This window comes from Dermochelys coriacea, chromosome 10 (genome assembly GCF_009764565.3).
Source record: "Dermochelys coriacea isolate rDerCor1 chromosome 10, rDerCor1.pri.v4, whole genome shotgun sequence".
NCBI lineage: Eukaryota > Metazoa > Chordata > Testudines > Dermochelyidae > Dermochelys > Dermochelys coriacea.
The window spans coordinates 11,037,537-11,054,830 of NC_050077.1; the positions used below are offsets into that span (position 1 = coordinate 11,037,537).

Below are 17,294 nucleotides of genomic sequence, written 5' to 3' on the forward strand. Positions count from 1 at the left end.
TTCTTCCGAATGTCTTGGTTGCTTGCAGCATAGGTTGGGGCAGAAGAAAGGTGAAGCATGGGCCTGCTCTGTTCTGTTTTATACCCTCAGTCCCATGTGCTTGGGGAACACACACATTCAGGCATGTCTGGTGGGCATTACTGAGTCTCTAGGCAAGGTTGAGCAATTCCCCTGGTGTAGCCTCATGCAGGTGAGTCATTGAATTGTAGCTCCCTTGCTGGACAATGGCTGTTGATGGTTGTTTGACACCCTCTGAGGCATTTGTTACTTTCCTTGCTGTTGCATCTGGGGAGCTAATATCTGGTTGTTTCCCCAACTTACAGCATGTTTTAGTGACAACCATACAACTCAATTCTCATAACTTCATATGCATTAATGATATACATATATGGATAGAGAAATTACTTTCAGCAGATCATAATCTTTCCCCTGATACCTTACAAGGCATGCTTTATATGTAAGATCATGATGATATAAAAATGAGGAATATGGGGATTACAGGACTCTCCCCCAAGGTATAGAATGTCACACTGGATATCCCATGTTTAAGAAAGATGAATTCAAATTGGAACAGATGCAGAGAAGAGCTTACTAGGAGGATCCAAGGAATGGAAAACCTACCTTATGAGAAGAGACTCAAAGAGCTTGGCTTGTTTAGCCAAACCAAATGAAGGCTGATTGTTCTCTTTGAATACATCAGAGGGATAAATACCAGGGAAGGAGAGGAGTTATTTAAGTTAAATGCCTGTGTGGACACAAGAACAAATGGATACAAACTGTCCATCAACAAGTTTAGGCTTGAAATTAGGTGAAGGTTTCTAACCATCAGAGGCATAAAGTTGTTCCAAGGGAAGCAATGGAGGTAAAAAACCTAACTGGCTTCAAGGCTGAACTTGATAAATATATGGAGGGAATGGTATGATGGGACAATGGCATGTGGCCCATCTGCAACTGCCAATAGCAAAAATTCCCAATGGCTGGAGATGGGATACTAGATGGAGAGGGCTCTGAGTTACTGCAGAGAATTCTTTCCCAGGTATCTGCCTGGTGGGTCTTGCTCACATGCTCAGGGTCTAAGTGATCACTATATTTGGGATCAGGAAGGAATTTTCCCCGGGTCAGATTGGCAGAGATCCAGGGGAGTGGGGTTCACCACCTTCTGCAGCATGGAGCACAGGTCACTTGCAGGTTTCAACTAGTGTAAATGGTGAATTCTCTGTAACTTGAAGTCTTTAAACCATGATTTGAGGACTTCAGTAACTCAGCCAGAGGCTAGGGGTCTGTTTCAGGAGTGGGTGGGTGAGGTTCTGCAGCCTGCAATGTGCAGAAGGTCAGACTAGATGATCATGATGGTCCCTTCTGACCTTAATGTCTACAAGTCTATGAGCTGTTATCCTTAAAACTGTTATACACAGTAGCCACTTCTGCCTGGAGAAGCTGTCATTGTGGTAGCTCTGTGTTTTGTCCAGCCCCATGGCTTGTGCACCATTCCCTACTATAACTCCTGCAGCAACTGGACATACTATGAGCTTCCCCCCACCACCAGGAGTCTTACACCCTTCCTTATTGCCGCTCTTGATAGGAGAAGCTGGGAAAGGAATAGCTGCCAACTTAACCTAAAGCCATCATGCCTATACCATTCCCAGTAGTGACTCCTACTGGAGAAACATGGATTATCATGGAGTTACAGTACCATCAACTTCTAGAATTTCTAGAGGAGAGAAAAGAAGCTACAGACAAATAATTTAAATGTAATTGCATTGCTAGCAAAAATAGGCAGGTTGTTTAATCTAGAAAGAAACTATAGAATGTAATGGGTGACATAGTTGTCTCACACACTGAGCTCACAGCTAAGAGTCTCTCTTTCATCTAGTTGGAAGGCTGCATCAAAGGGGAAAATCAGAGCGTTCCCTTGGATACCTGCACAAAGGAAGAAGCTCACTGGACAATTCAGAGGTGCAGTGGACCAGTAACACTCCAGTATAAACCAAACCATGAAGGTAAGACCTAAAGTTTGGCTCATCACAGATTGCCAGAATTCTAGTTAAGGCAAGTCCTCTGCTAAATCAGAATCCACTGAGCCAAACTCTGCTTTTAGTTGTACTGGTGTAAACATGGAGTAAATCCATTGGTTTTTATAGAATTATTCCAGATTTACACTAGTGTAACTGAAAGCAGAAATAGCCCATACATCTGTCATTCCAAGAGTCTGCAGAGCTTAGTGAGTGGGTCATTGGAAACAATAATCACAATGCGCCAGATGATTTTTGTATACTATATTCTGTGATATAACATGGTGTGCTAAGTTTTCTTTTACACCTCTAAAGTCTGATTTAACAGTTACACTTAGGAGATTGCTTTGTTTATTACTGTTGCAGTTTTATCTTATCTTTAACAGATGAAGTGCATGCATGGTGAATGGAGTTTGGTTTTAATGATCATGGCTTGTAGTATTAATTTGATATTTTGGATTAAAAATTACATTCCAAAACTCATTTTTTACTTGTGTAGCTATGTTGGCCCCTTCTTTATCCTGGTCAGGGGAATTCAGTTGTACAAATCATGCTGGAAGTGATTGCTTTGATTTTCCTTTGATGTTTAAGTAGAAAAGAATATCACACTTTTTTGAGCACCGCTTGGCTGCAGATAAAGCATGTTACAGATTGTGGGAGTGCCAGTTACAGCTGCTAATAAAGTGAATAGCCTGCCATTAGACCACCTGGTAGAACTCATGTTATACTTGCAGCTTAAGCTTTTCAGCCTGTGTTTTTGTTGGGAAGTTCACTGTTTTATGGATGTTTTGTATATAACCTACCAGAAATGTATCCTTACAACAGGATTCTCTTATGGACTGGGATACCTGCAGCGTGAGCTGCTCCCAGACCATTCCATCTATCACTCTAGAAGTATGAGTTTCCTCTCGGAAGTGCCCTATCAATTTAAACTAGGATTTCAGTGTGGTGAACTTCTACCACAATGGTGCCTACTCATTGAAACCTAGGAATACAGCAGCAGTTGGCCACAGCTTGACCATGCTTGGCTCCTTCCTTTGTTGCTACAGGTTACAGGAAACTGCTGACAGAACTGGAAGAAGGATTGATCACGTCAGGGGACTCATTTCACATCCGCCTGAATCTGAACATCTCTAGCCAGATGGACTGCTGCTCCCTGTCGGTGAAGTGTGATGAGATTGTGCATATTCTTGACACCATGTACCAGGGGAAGTGTGAGTGGCTGTGTGCCAGAGTTGACCCTTTCACTGACAGGAACCTGGAAACGGGGACCATCCCCAGCTACAGCAGGTGAGCATAATGCAGGCTGAAATAGGACAGTGACCATGACCATGAGTAGCAACTATATGAGCACTGTTGTGTAAATCAGTACCTGCTATAATGGGGGGAGGTGCAACTCTCAGAGTTGGTGGTCAGGACGGGTGTTTGGTTGAAAGGTGAGCATAAGGGTTTTGAGGGAGAGATCCCAGATTTTATTAAGAGACTGAGTTTCTCAGAGAGCAGGATAGGAAGATGTACAGTGGAGACCCCCTTTTCCTCAGCTCCGTACCACAGTCCTGCTGACTATTTTGTTCCATGTCTTTACTGTATGATTCAGCCATTCCTCATTGCTGTTCTCTTTAGTCTTTTCCCAAACACTGACCATTGCATCCACTCTTCCTCTAGATGGTCTCAAATGCGTCTTGATCCACATGTCCACTGTTTCTTTCAGAGCCCAGCAACTCTTTCTGGTGAAGCTACAGCGGTTGATGCACAGAGGCAGCAGGGATGAGACGGAAAGTTCATCCAACACTCTTCGAGCACTCCGGGTAGGTCTCCACAGCCAGGGTCTTTCCACACCAATTGTTCCAGCATTCTTTATTGATCACTACTTCATCTTTACATTACATTCCTGTTTTGAATCATTCTCTGTAAGCTTCCTTTGGTCCACCCTGTGGGTAACTGTCTTGTGTCTCCATTCCTTTTACCCACAGTGTTCCCTGCTCAGAGGCTAGCTCCAGTGTAATTTTAACTCCTGATGCTGGCAGGGAGAAGTCTCCATATGTTTAATATCCACTCTACCTGGTCTCTAGTCTCTTTAAGTCTTCCACACCTCTAACCTCCCACAGGTCTTTCCCTCAATCCTACCTGGGGAAGAAGCTATGTCTTTAGAGCTAATAATCAGAATTTCTTCTCTCCTATCTTGAACAAGCATCTAACCCCTAGAGTTCTCTTTGTCCCAGGCCCAAAGAATCTGTCTCCTCCAAAAGTATATCCCGTGCAGAGAAGTGGGATTACTGTATCTTCTGTGCATCAGGTCTTCAGACCTTTTCCCCTACTCACAGTGATACTGGGTTGAGTCTATTCCTTTAGTCCCAAGAGTTCCTATTATTTACACTAGTACATTAGTTTTCTGCTGTATTAGCCACCTTGTGTGCACCTAGCCCTCCTTTAACACACTTTGGGATCACACATAAGAATGCTTCCAATAATGCAGAGATGCTACAATCACCATTTGGATTAGACTTCAAACAAGGCAAAGCACTAGATGGTCCTCCAGTCTCCACTGATCAAGGGTCAGGGTAGATGGCAATCATTGGCATAAAAGCGTTACTGGATGCAGATAGCCCTGCCATCCCACAGCAAACTAGTCACTGCACAGGTGGCCTCTGGTCAAATCTCTAGTGCAGACACAGTCACAGAGCTTCCTCTGAAGAGAGGCATGTGGTGAAGTAGAAACAGGAGCAGAGTTTCTCATCATAGGCAGTGCTAGGTCTGTAGTTTGCACAGAACACTCCTTGACTTTTGTAATGGATATGAATGCTAATGAGTCACTATCTCCTTAACTGTAAATAGTCAAATAGCTGCTCAAGGCCTGTTTTGTTTCTGGATGCTGCAATTTACTGAAATTGATCTTTTCATGTACAATTCTTATCAGAATACACTGCAGCCAGAGGACCCACAGAATGACCCCAAAGCCAGCCCTCGCCTCTCCCGTGCAAGCTTCCTTTTGGGACAAATTTTACAGGTAATAAAGTTAAAATTCTCCTCTACAAAACATCAGAGCGTAATTTTTCACTGGGAGCTTTGACTCAGACATCTCTTTGTGACATTCTCAGGTATCATGTTCTCTCAGAGTCTAACTTCCCAGGTTGGAGACATTGTACAAGTGCTTATGATTGTCACAAAGAGCTTTAACATATGAGAAATCTGATTGATTTATACTTTCTAACTGTCCCTGTCATGCGGGACCTTTAGCTTTTAATACTCTCATCTCCATTATTAATATAATCTGGATATATCATACAGCCCTGCCCTGAGGGGCTGAAATGGACCTCATCTGAAGCATGACAATAAATTCTCTTGACCGGACGAACTCTTTTGGTACTTAGGAGAATGAAATCCCAGAAGAGAATAGCTTTTTAATTGCAGGGGCAGATATCATGGAGAGGATGGAGAATGGGTGGGTGAATGGTTTGATTCATAGATTCCGAGGTCCGAAGAGACCATTGTGATTATCTAGTATGAACTCCTGTATAACAGGTCATTGAACTTCCCCCAGACAGTTTCTAGAGCAGATCTTTTAGAAAAACATCCAATCTTGATTTTAAAATTGTCAGTGATGGAGAATCCACCATGACCCTTGGTAAATTGTTCCAATGGTTAATTACTCTCACTTAAACATTTGCACCTTATTTCTAATCTCAATTTATCTAGCTTCAGCTTCCAGCCATTGGACCATGTTATGCCTTTCTCTGCTAGACTGAAAAGCATGTTATTAACAAAAATCCCTAAGGGCATGGTTGGGAAGGTTAGAGAATGCCCAGGTTGGGGAATGAATATTTGGGTGGATGGTGGATGAAAGAAGCATTTTGTTAGGTGTTAAATTCTGCTATAGGAAAAAAATGTTGAGTGCTGACAAGCTAAAAGTTGGGAGTTGCAATAAGTTAAGGGTACAGAAATAGGGAGAGTCTCTGGCACTGCTGTGCTAACATTCATAGTGGGCATGCTACTCCCCAGTGAGTCCAGCTGTAATAACTTGGTTGATGCCGGAGGGTTTTGAGAAAGAAATAGAACATGACTCATAAGTAGAGAGAACAAGAGGGAAAAAATCCCACAAGGGAATAACAAAAGCTAAAAGTCAGATCTACGTTGTTTAAAATAGCCCTGGAATTCAGCCAGCAGCTCTGTGGAAGGGTTGGTGAACCTGTAGCCTTGTTTTTGAGGTAATTCAAATCTGGTGATAATGGAAGGGGACATGGAGCAAACAAATGTGTGGAAGAATAAAGAATATAATTCCATAGAATGGATGAGGGTCAAGCCTTTTTGTTTGCTCCTTTCAGTTTGTTAGCAGGTCTGAAAACAAATACAAACGTATGAACAGCAATGAGCGAGTCCGCATTGTCACTGGCTATCCCTCCAGTCTGGCCCGGACCTCTTCTGAAGCAATGAAGCTGTTGCCTGATAAACTGGAAGGTAAGGACATAACAGCATGACAGCATTTTATACCCACTTGACATAGGTTAAATGACTATACAGGTGAAAGGTAGGGCACAATCAGGCCCTAGGCCTTTTCCATCTCTAATTTTTATGTTCTTCTGCATGTGACTAAATCCTTGGATTTTTCTGGAGAGGCAGGGGGAAGATAGTACTTGAAAACAAGTCCGCTGGACTGAAACTTCGTATTTTGTTAACTGTTCCTAGGTTCTCTCCTGTTCTTCCTGCAAGGAGGCATAACTCCAAGTAGTGAATTAGAGTTGAGCAAAGGAAAATTTAAGCTGTTAATCAGGAAAAATGTCTAACTGAGTGGTCTATTTAGCTGTGAAATAGTCTCCCGAGGAAAATGATGAGGGGCCTATTGCTTGAGTCATTTACAACTAGACTGGACATTGCACTGGAGAATATACTGTAGGGGACAGTACTGCTCTGGGTGGAGGGATTGATAAAATGACCAAACATGCAATTCCCTTCTCTAACATATGTGATTCTTCTACATCCTTCTCCCAGTATTGGTGAAGAACAAACTAGATTGTAAACGGTCTCCTCTTTACTCAGATTTGGATTCAGAAAGTGAAATCAATAAGAGCCTAAGTCTGATCCCCTATAGTTTGGTGCGACCAATCCACTGTGACCGCAGGCGCCCGGTCCTCTTCACTCCCACTATGCTTGCAAAGACCTTGGTGCAGAAGCTTCTCAATTCTGGAGGTGCCTTGGAATTCAACATGTGCAAGCCAGGTAATTGTGTAAAAGATTGCAGTACATGCTAAATTTAGCAAGCCTTTTTACTGTAGGTACACAAATGCCAACTGCTGGGGACTCCTGCTGCCATGTCACCACACAGTGTAGCTCTGGATCCTGCAATGTGACAATTTGTAAAAATATTCTGAATGTGTCTGAGATATCCATCATAAATGGTCCTGAGGTGCTGTGTCTGTGAATGTTGTACATGTGTATGTTCTATAGTTGTCATGATACACTCCAGGGGCTGGCATGTTGTGAGTGCTCTTTGTCAGTACTAATGTGTTTAACTCTAGGTAATGTGACATTTTGATCAGCTCGTGTCTAGCTGTTGCTATAATGATGAATATCTTCCTTCCAACCAATTATAGGTTTCTTTCCAGTCCAGGGCATGAAGATCTTGCTTTTGATCTTCTCCAAAGACTGGGTTTCTGAGTGAAACTCTTTCTTGTTAACTGTTTACCATTCAAAGCAGAATCCTGTACCGTGATTGCTCTGGGATACTACTGTCACAGCTCCAATTAAGCACCACCTGAGTTCCATTCACCAGACAGCTATGAGGATCCAAGTGCTGAATCCCTTGTGTTTTAAGCCTGCAGACTATGAACGGAGTACAGTCACAACCCTGATTTAGGGTCCCTATCACACCTTCAGAGTACAGATCTTAATCTGGTACCCCCTCCCAAGAGCTTAGACTGCACAGCCCAGTCCCTAGAACCAGAGCTGGGCCTTCAGGATATGTCTTCACAGCACAGTTACCTCAGGTTATAACTTGACTGTGACCACTAACTCAATTCCCATCCACACACATAAATCTCTAGCTTGAATTGGTGCTGCCGGCTTGGGCTAGCTAGCCCATTGTTGGGGTCTTGGGCTGAAGCTCAAGTGCTTCTGAGTAATACAGTAGGGATGCAACAGCTTAAGTTGCAACAATTCCACAGCAACTAATCAAAACACACCCTCAGACTCCTGCCATAGCTTAAATACACCCTCTTTCAGAACTCCACCTGAAGTTTTGAGGCTTCTGGGTTTCCTCTTGGGGGCACATGGTAAGGTGTAGCACATACAGACTTTGCACAGGATTCTAACACATTATTGCTCTTTCTTAATAGCATGAGACACACATCCCTATACACAAATAATAAACCCTACGTGCATTGCACTGCCTTAGTTTCTCCACCATTAGGGAGTCAGAGTCCTTTGAGACCATCCAGCATCCTTCCGTTGCAGTGCATGATTTGTGTTCAGAAACATGTAGCCTTCTCCCCCTGCTCACCCATGCCAACTTTGGCTGGCCAGTCCATCCTCTTCCCCTCTCCTGCCCACACTTTCTGTGTGTCTCCCTGTGAGCCCTTTCCTAGCCTTTCAGTTCTTTGGTCAGGTGACTCCTCAACCAGCATGTTCTGATGATCCCAGACCATTATCAGGTGACTTCATTGCCAGGTGATCTCTCCCCTGACAAACCAGTTTTCCTGGTTGGGAACCAGTCGATTGTCCAGGATGTTTATATTTGAATAGAAGACCATCTTAGTTAATGACCCACAGTTGTCAGCTCTGTATCAATAACCTTTCAAATTTCAGTCCAACACAGAGGTAAAGAGGTCACAGAGAAGGTAACAAGGCCCCACATTCAAAATGGAGTTTGCAGTTTGGTAGAGTTACAGACAAAGAATTCATAATCCCACACAAAAATAATAAATTATACAAACAGATTCCCCAGACCATCACAACTACCTCATGAAGAGAGGTTTCAGAGTAGAGCTGTAGCTCACGAAAGCTTATGCTCTAATAAATTTGTTAGTCTCTAAGGTGCCACAAGTACTGCTTTTCTTCTCATGAAGAGAGACTCTTAGGTTAAAAACCATCTGTTCTGAAATCCCAGTACCCTGGTCTGTGTTGTTATGAACAACTTAGACTAATATAAATACAGCATTTTTAAGAGTCTAATTTACTCTTTGATATTTGTATGGTTTGTTTACTATTCTGCATTTCATGCACCTTGGACAGTGAAATTGTCTGTTGCTAGTCAGATTGATTTTCAGATTTGCAGGCTCTGTACAATGCTATAGAGTTTGGTTTGCAGTGTTTGTTTAGTATGAGTACAAGAGTTGGGTAAGCTCTTTGGGGGAGGGACCATCTTTGTGTTATGTGGTTGTCCAAGACCTAGTACAACGGCACTTGGACGCCTTGGCCCCATGGCAACATCAGTAATAATGTGGTGATATAGTAACATATTACTGTGTGAAATGCTGTCTCAGCTACTATGTAATATTCCAGCCTTGTGATTTGGTGCTGTGGAACATAATTGCTCTTGCATCTTAGGTGTTGGTATAGTTTTTACTGCATCATATTGTCATCATTTGGAGCCTTGATTGTGTTGTGGTGATTGCTCAGAAATTCACTGGGGCAGGCCATATTTGAGGTACTGAGCCAAAGCTTCAGTTCAATTAAATGAATGAAATGAGACCAGCACTCAGAAATACTCTTGGTCTTCTTTCACTGTACCATCAGAGAGTCTTGTTTGAATTCCTGCTGGACAGTTTCCAAGGTGCACATATTATGTGAACCTACTAACCTTGCTTTCATCCCCCTCCATCTCCAGATATTGTAACAAAGGAAGAGTTCCTAAAGAAGCAAAGGACGGAGACTGTCATCTTTTCCAGAGAGAAGAATCCAAACACCTACGAATGCATTGTACCTGCCAATATTGAGGCCGTCACTGCCAAGGTGAGCGGAGTGGAATGTAGCCAGTATTTAGGCTGTCTGTGAGTCTGTCTACAGAGCGGGTTGCTTTTCATAAACAAAGTGGTCAATTAACTGCCACATTAAGGGCTTATGTTTTCAGAGTAACTTCTTTTTTCTTCCTTTCTCATCATATTCCCAGATTTCTATTTATCTTTCCCCAAATAGCTTTAGCTTTGTGCAGTTATTTTTCCTTTCTTTTTGATCCTTAACCATATCCTTTTACATTCGCACTCTCTCTCTGTGATGACCTACCTTGACATAGTGAAATAACCTTTCATTTCCTATCCATTCTTCCCTAGTCAGTCCCCCTTTTATTTCATCTGTGTGCAAATGCAAAAGAAAGACAGGGACCTAGACAAGGAAAAGGATAGACTGGGACACAGAGAGAGACAATGATATGCAGTATAAAGATAACATTGTCAAAGACAGAGAGATAGCTTCAAATACAGTGTATTTGTTACACAGTGGAGAAAAAAAGGAGGATTAAAGTGAGTAGTTGGTTGTTTTTCAGAAGAAATTACAGTGTATGTTCTCTTTGAACAAAGACCACACCTGTGCATGTAAATATATAACATATGTATGACTTTATTTTTTTATTTATGGTATTTCAGCTTGTTCGTTATCTTTAGATCAAGTCACTCATTTTTAAATCTTTGCAAAAGGAGAGCTCTCATACTGAGTACTAAAATTAGTTTTTGTCTGATTGGCTAGTTTTGAATTCATGGGAGGAGTTTGGACCTGAAATGTACATTTGATTTAAAGGTTTTACATCCGGTCTAATGAATGAAGAGCAATTCACCTGACCCTGTTGAGATATGTCTTTCTGTATCACAAGATATATTAGTGCTGTGGATGTTCCCTCATGACCCTGTTATGACTTTGTTTTTAGAATAAACATTGTCTACTGGAAGCTGGAATAAGCTGCACAAAGGATTTAATCAAAGCCAAGATATATCCCATTATTATCTTTATCAGAGTCTCAGAGAAAAACATCAAGAGGTTCAGGTAACATATCAAATCTTTCAAACATTTGCTATTCTGTCTTTGTCACTGAATAACACTCTAGTCCAATGACTTTATCATTGAGAGAGAGAGCTTCTTCTTGCTAATCTAATACTTCAGTATGGCACCATTTCCTCCCATGACTCCTCCCTAGAAATATGACCACTGGAGTAGCTATGAGTTTCCCCAAATCCAGCACTCTATCACCACTCCTAAGGGCAATGTTTGTTGCAGGAGGATGGCACTGGACTGGAATATCTATGTGCTCCCCCATACTTAGCACTCCTGTGCCATTCCCTACAGTGATTCCTGCTGGGAAAGATTGGGTCTGGAGTAGTGATGATCTCCCTACAACGAGCACGCCTTCGTTGTTCCCCATGTCAGTTTTGGTGGGAGAGAACATGGCCGAAGTAGCTGTGATGTTCTAGCTCTCCTCTGCCCTTCTTTACATCAACTCTTGCTGGGAGAGAGGGAGATGGTAGGGATTCACTTTAAACATAAACCCATTTTGCTTATTTTCGGCTTGGTCATCTGATGCAGGAAGCTGTTGCCAAAGCCAGAGACTGAGGAGGAGTTCCTTCGCATGTGTCGCCAGAAGGAGAAAGAACTGGAGGCACTACCATGCCTTTATGCCCCCCTAGAGGCAGACATGTGGAGCAGCATTGAGGATCTCATCCGAATAATTAAGGAGAAGATTGGGGAAGAGCAGCGTAAAACCATCTGGATAGACGAAGATCAGCTATAAACATAGCAGCAAATAAAGTGGAGCTCAGTGGCAATGAAAGGACGCAGTGAAGTGGAGCTGGGGCTTTCAGAATTCTCTGACACAATGCCGGCCGCTCCTGTTTCATCTTTGCTGGCTGGGGACTCTTGCTGCTGGCAGAATTTGTGTGTCGAATGGAATCAGAGCTGTGTGTTTAACAATGTCACAGATGCGAGGTAGCTAGGACATGGATGAGAACACTGCTACCAGCATAGCGCTGGATCCCCCACTCAGAGTCGGCAGCTGTTTAACATACGAGAAGGCCAAAGATCTCGAGAGGGAGCTTGAGGTAATTTATTATGTATAAAGATGGACTCATTTAATCTCCTGACGTGACCAGAGTAGTGAAATCTATAGGGAGATAAAGGATGAGGGTCAGGTTGAAGGACATGGAATCTATGGAGTGCCCCACGCCAGGCCAAAGAGAGAAGCTGAGTAAGTTCCATTAAAGAAGCTGCAGGGTGCCCAGTAGCAACAGAAACACTGCAGCTGATACCCTCAGCAGCTACACAGCCCTGTGTGTACATGCATGTGCAGTCATGTTGGAGGGAAAGAAAATAATCATTGTTCCTGGAATGAATGAAAATGACAATTTTCCCTTTATCTTTAAACCTCAGTTCTGTTTAGCAATTTTCAGCAGCCTGCCTAGTCATGGCACCCTCAACAAAGCAAACTCCCAGCACCCCAATGGCAAATCAAACCTTTCCAAATCTGCCCACACTTCACTTAGTTTATCCCTGTTACTGTTATTTTACTAGTCCCACCACTTCAATCCTTAATTTCAAAAGCATATTTTAGTACTAAAGCTGCTTGTTGCAAACGATGGGAGCTGACTCCAGTTCTCTGTGACAAATAGATGCCAATATAGTTAAAAGGTAGAGTGTATAAAACTATAACTCAACCTATCTTAATCTACGGAACAGAGACTTGGCCAGCCACAAGAAAGGAAATCAGTATGTTCTCTGCCATGGAAATGAATATGTTGAGATTGTCAAATGGTTGGATGCTCTATGATAGGAAATGTAATGAGGTTGTAAGGGGCTAATGTGGATTGATGATTGAAGACAAATTGAGGAAGATTAGGTTATGTCAGTATGAAGACCTGAGAGCTATATCGGTAGGATGGCTCTTGCAATGATTGTAGACAGAAGAGGACAAAAGAGAAGACCAAAGATTCGGTATGTAGACCAAATATCTGTAGACCTCAGAGAGACCAATCTGCATGACAGTCGGGCATACAATCATGAGTTTTGGAAGAAGGCTATAAAAGTCGCTGACTCCCAATAGGGATGTGGCAAGAAAGAAGATGATGAATTTTAGTGCTGTGGGAGGGTGCAGGACTAACACTCCTGGAAAGTGGATGTCTATATTTACCCCAGAGACCTACATGCTTCCCCAGCACTGCCATCTGTCAACATGCCTGCTCTGAATGGGAGGGGCCATTTTTAGAGGATGATCGGGGAAGTTCTTCCTCTAAGGGAAGTTCAGTTTTCATGACCCATTCAGTCCTTGGCCTCTGCCATGATTGCCAGACTGGAAGCCAATGAGTATCACACTTGGCTGTAGACAGCTGGGGTAAAAATTTCAAAAGCGTCCAAATTACTTAGGAATGTAGGCCCCATTTTCAAAGCACTGCCTTCTGTTGAGTCAGTGGGGCGTAAGCTTCTTTGCCACTTATGTGCTTTTGAAAATGTTACGCCTGTACACTAGGCACTGGATTGAAACCACCAAATTAATGTTCACAGCAGCCTTCCAATAATAATGATGTGCACCATTACTGACCTGGAATAAATGAAACAGTGACCTGTGGCTGTATATCCTTTTCCCTTGAGTCATCCATGCCTCCCCATTCGCCTCCCTTTTTAGATGGATTCTACCCTGAAAGTTGTCATTGTTCCTGTGCTCATCCAAAGTCCCTGGTTTCAGTACTTCAGGCCAGCATGCAGCAGTTGGTAATAAAAAGGCACACAGAGCCCAAGCAAAACATCTGGCACTGTCACAGTTGCTAGATGAGTGACTGCATTCTCCTTGGGAGGTGTCTCTGATGTTCATGTGTGCTGGGCGCCTCTCCACAGTGATGCACTTTTTTCTGTCCTGGTCAGCTTGCCAGACTGGGCCTACACATGCAGTGGTGTACTTTTATTTATTTTTTCTTACGGTACCTTACTGAAATCATTGCCTATTTTCCCTCTCATTCCCTGCTACTGTGCCCATCACATCATTAATGTTTGAAAAGCTGTTCATAGCAAGTATTTATCTGAGAATAGTTAGTTGTCTGTCCCACTCCATATGCTGGGAATCTGCCCTCTTCTGCAGTGTGGGGAGTAGAGAGATTATAGCACTCCTAGTAGTTTGTAATCCCAAAATTATTTCCATATTATAGTATACATATGCAATGACACGCAGCCATTCTGTGGCAGGGGGTAACAAATAGCTGGGGTACTCAGCACATTGCATGATTCTCTAGAGGTCATCTGTCATTTACAAGAGCTAAGGCAATATCATTTAGGAGGGCTGCATGTCAGAGTGGCATTTTCCAGGTATTTGTAATGTCCTGAGACCACAAGGGTTGAACCATCTTTATGCACAGACTTTGGGAAGGTGGCAATAGAGACTGAGGTTGGATGAGATGATAGAACGAATTCTTTTTTGTAAAAAGAGTGACTCCACGGAAGAGATGCAGTCTCCTGACACCTTAAAGCACCTACTGTGTTTTCCAAGACTGTTGATACTGCAAGGAATTGTGAGTGTCTGCTGGTGCGAACTAGTGGAGTCATCTCAAGTTCAATAGGCAGAGCTCCCAGTTCTACTACACCCAATTCCTTTACACAGGTGTCTGGCAACCTGTGTAGTATGTGTAATCCTCATCCATTTTTCCAGGCTGAATTATTGGAGGTGGGCTGGAAGCTTTATTCCCCATCTGATCCCCAGATGTGAACTCAAGGGGCAGAGCCACAGCTGGTGTACATTGCCATAGCCTCATTGAAGTCAGTGGAGTTATCTATGACAACATACACCAGCTGAGGATCTGGATCCTGATCCAAGTGCCACCTCTCTGTGATGGGGCAAACTAACCTCTGGTATCTAAACATATGCAAACATGCAGGCTTGAAATGTGAATGAGTTTTTTTCCAAATTTGAGGGTGTTCAGCATCTGTGTTCGGATTCCGCCTGCTCCAGAGATAGGTTTGAGATCCACCCTTGGAGTTGGGGCTCAGTTCCAGGTTTTTGATTCATCTAGTTCTTATTTGTGATGTATCTTTTTAAATTACCAACCCCACCTCCCACAGTCACCCAGATATTCTTTTGAGCACAGCCAATCTGTTAATTATCCTCGGGTAGCAGACAACATTTATTCAGAGTTTGTAAGGGATTAGAAGCAATAACTAAGCAAATTGCCCACCAGACAACTAATTGGAAATTGGTTTAATTTATTGTAGAATAAAGATGGGCCAAAAATCCCAGTCTGAACTCTCCTGGGTGTGGGGATTTGAAATCCAGAGTAGAATCCAAGCTTTCCCAAATTTCAGGGTATTCGTTCTTTAGCTCAAGGAGTGTCTCTTTGTTCTTCATTTGTACAGCACGTAACACAATGGGGATCCTGGTCTAATACTGGGACTTTTAGGTGCTCCACGATACAAGTAAATAGTACCAATAAGGCAGTCCATTAAAGAAACATTCAAGCGTCAATACCACATTAAAATTGGAATCCAGGGTTTGAATCTGAGATTTGGCTCAGGCCCATCTCTACTGAAGATGCATCTGATTTGTATAGGCCTATAGTAAATAAGCAAAGTTTACATCAGACTCTTAAAATACAAGTTGCTGAAGGTTTGTAATTGGAGGCTGGAAAATGTCTCAACTTTCTTCAAAATCTTAAATTGAAAAGGTGAGATTTCCAACATCCAAGGTAATTGCCTTGTCACCTGATGAGCTATTTATTCTCTAAGAACACTTACAGAACCAGGAAATAAAAATCTTTTTAAAAAATGAACTGTTGGAAAATCTATTTCTTTACCCTTAAGTAATTGCAATAAGAGCTGGTTGAAAATGTTCCAATGGTATGTTTTTCCACCAAAAAGTGCATTACATGAAAATCGAGACATTCCACAGAAGGAAGATCATTTTGATTAAATATCATTAAATCAAAATGAAGCCTTTTGATAATGTTAAAACATTCCATTTTGACATTTTCAGAATGGAATGTTTTGATTTTTGGTTTTGAAATGTTTATGTTCATTTTTTTAAGTTGAAATCTAATTGAAATGTTTCAATTGACCGAAAACAAAACATTTTCAAAAATTTAATTTCACAGGAAATTTTGAAATTCTATGTTTTGCTCTAATTTAGAACAAAAACATATCTCAAAAATAATGGAATTTTCCACACACAAAAATTCTGGTTCCCACAGAGCTCTAGTAAAACAAGCTTTGTTTACTATATTTTTGGTAAAGTACCAGTAAGTCATGGGTGGGGTATTAAAGTTTATTTATATAGCTTTAAAGTAACCTTAATAGTGGTTTACAGTCATCAGATGTGGGACAATATTTATGATAATAAAGAAAAGCAAACTAAAGACAACTTTCCATTCTGCTTTGCCTAACTCTTAAATTATGCTGTATTATATAAGTCAGTATCATACAGGTCAGCACAGTGGGGAATTGTTGCATTTAAGAATTTCATGCAAACTTTATTACACTATTTGTTTTTCTTTTGCATCAGCATGCTGGCTGGAGGCTAACCTGTTAATTGTTCTGCAATAGCAGACAGCAGTGGTAGCACAATTTGCCAGGGAGGGAGAGCATGCACAAAGCAGACTCCTCCCTACAAAGTTTAGATGAAGGTCAGCTGCAGTTATTATAGAAATGTCTGTACATCACTTATATATTTGTGTTGGTTTATGCTGAACCATTTTCATGACCTGAGGTTGGAGGAGCATAGCAGTGACCAGGTGCTGAAATCAGAATGCTGTATCCAGGCAGACTGAATTCAGTGCTGTGGGATTCAGAATTTGTGTGTAAACCCAGTGCTCTCAGGAGGATTAGGACATGCCAAATGGCTACATAAAATTGGGGCTTTTAAACTGCAGTAATTAATCCATCTCATGATGACTCTGGGGAGGCAAGGCCCAGCCAGGGGTTTAGGGCTTCTGCAACAGTGACAATCTAGCATTTTGCATCTGTGTTCAATGCTGAATGAGCTGGAGCACTGGGATTTAATCCAGCCATATTGTTAGACCTACTGATTGCATTTGTGGCTGGTTCACTACTTCTCCTTTTAAGTGTGCTAAGAGACTTGCAGCTCTGAGAAATAACATCCTTGGAACCCAAATCACTTGCAATTTCTATTCAGGGATTATTGCCCCGATGGGTCTGTTCTGTACATCTAGTCCCCCTGTAAATCAGAGGGTGAGTTACATGCGCACACACATCAGAACAGTCTTGTTACAGGGCCTGTAAAACAAGGTGCAGCACTACAATTTCTGTTTTAATGTAGCACTGTTTCTATTGTTCTATCCACTGAACAAAATTAAAATGTACAAGAAAACTGCCAGC

At 42.1% G+C, this 17,294-nt stretch overlaps 1 protein-coding gene across 5 annotated transcripts in view; it reads left to right on the plus strand.

Moving 5' to 3' along the window:
• The window catches only part of CARD11 (caspase recruitment domain family member 11), a 73,058-nt gene extending 57,873 nt beyond the window's left edge, over positions 1-15,185 (plus strand). For 3 of the 5 annotated variants that reach the window (XM_043493649.1, XM_043493650.1, XM_043493648.1), the window contains exons 16-24: positions 1,874-2,000; positions 3,062-3,302; positions 3,724-3,820; positions 4,930-5,019; positions 6,335-6,467; positions 6,999-7,226; positions 9,832-9,956; positions 10,864-10,979; positions 11,517-15,185. In XM_043493649.1, coding sequence (XP_043349584.1) covers positions 1,874-2,000; positions 3,062-3,302; positions 3,724-3,820; positions 4,930-5,019; positions 6,335-6,467; positions 6,999-7,226; positions 9,832-9,956; positions 10,864-10,979; positions 11,517-11,721 — 1,362 coding nt within the window. In that variant the 3' untranslated portion in view covers positions 11,722-15,185. The remainder of the gene's footprint in view (positions 1-1,873; positions 2,001-3,061; positions 3,303-3,723; positions 3,821-4,929; positions 5,020-6,334; positions 6,468-6,998; positions 7,227-9,831; positions 9,957-10,863; positions 10,980-11,516) is intronic. The other 2 variants (XM_043493651.1, XM_038419344.2) reach the window with 1 other exon arrangement.
• The last annotated feature ends 2,109 nt before the right edge of the window (positions 15,186-17,294 follow it).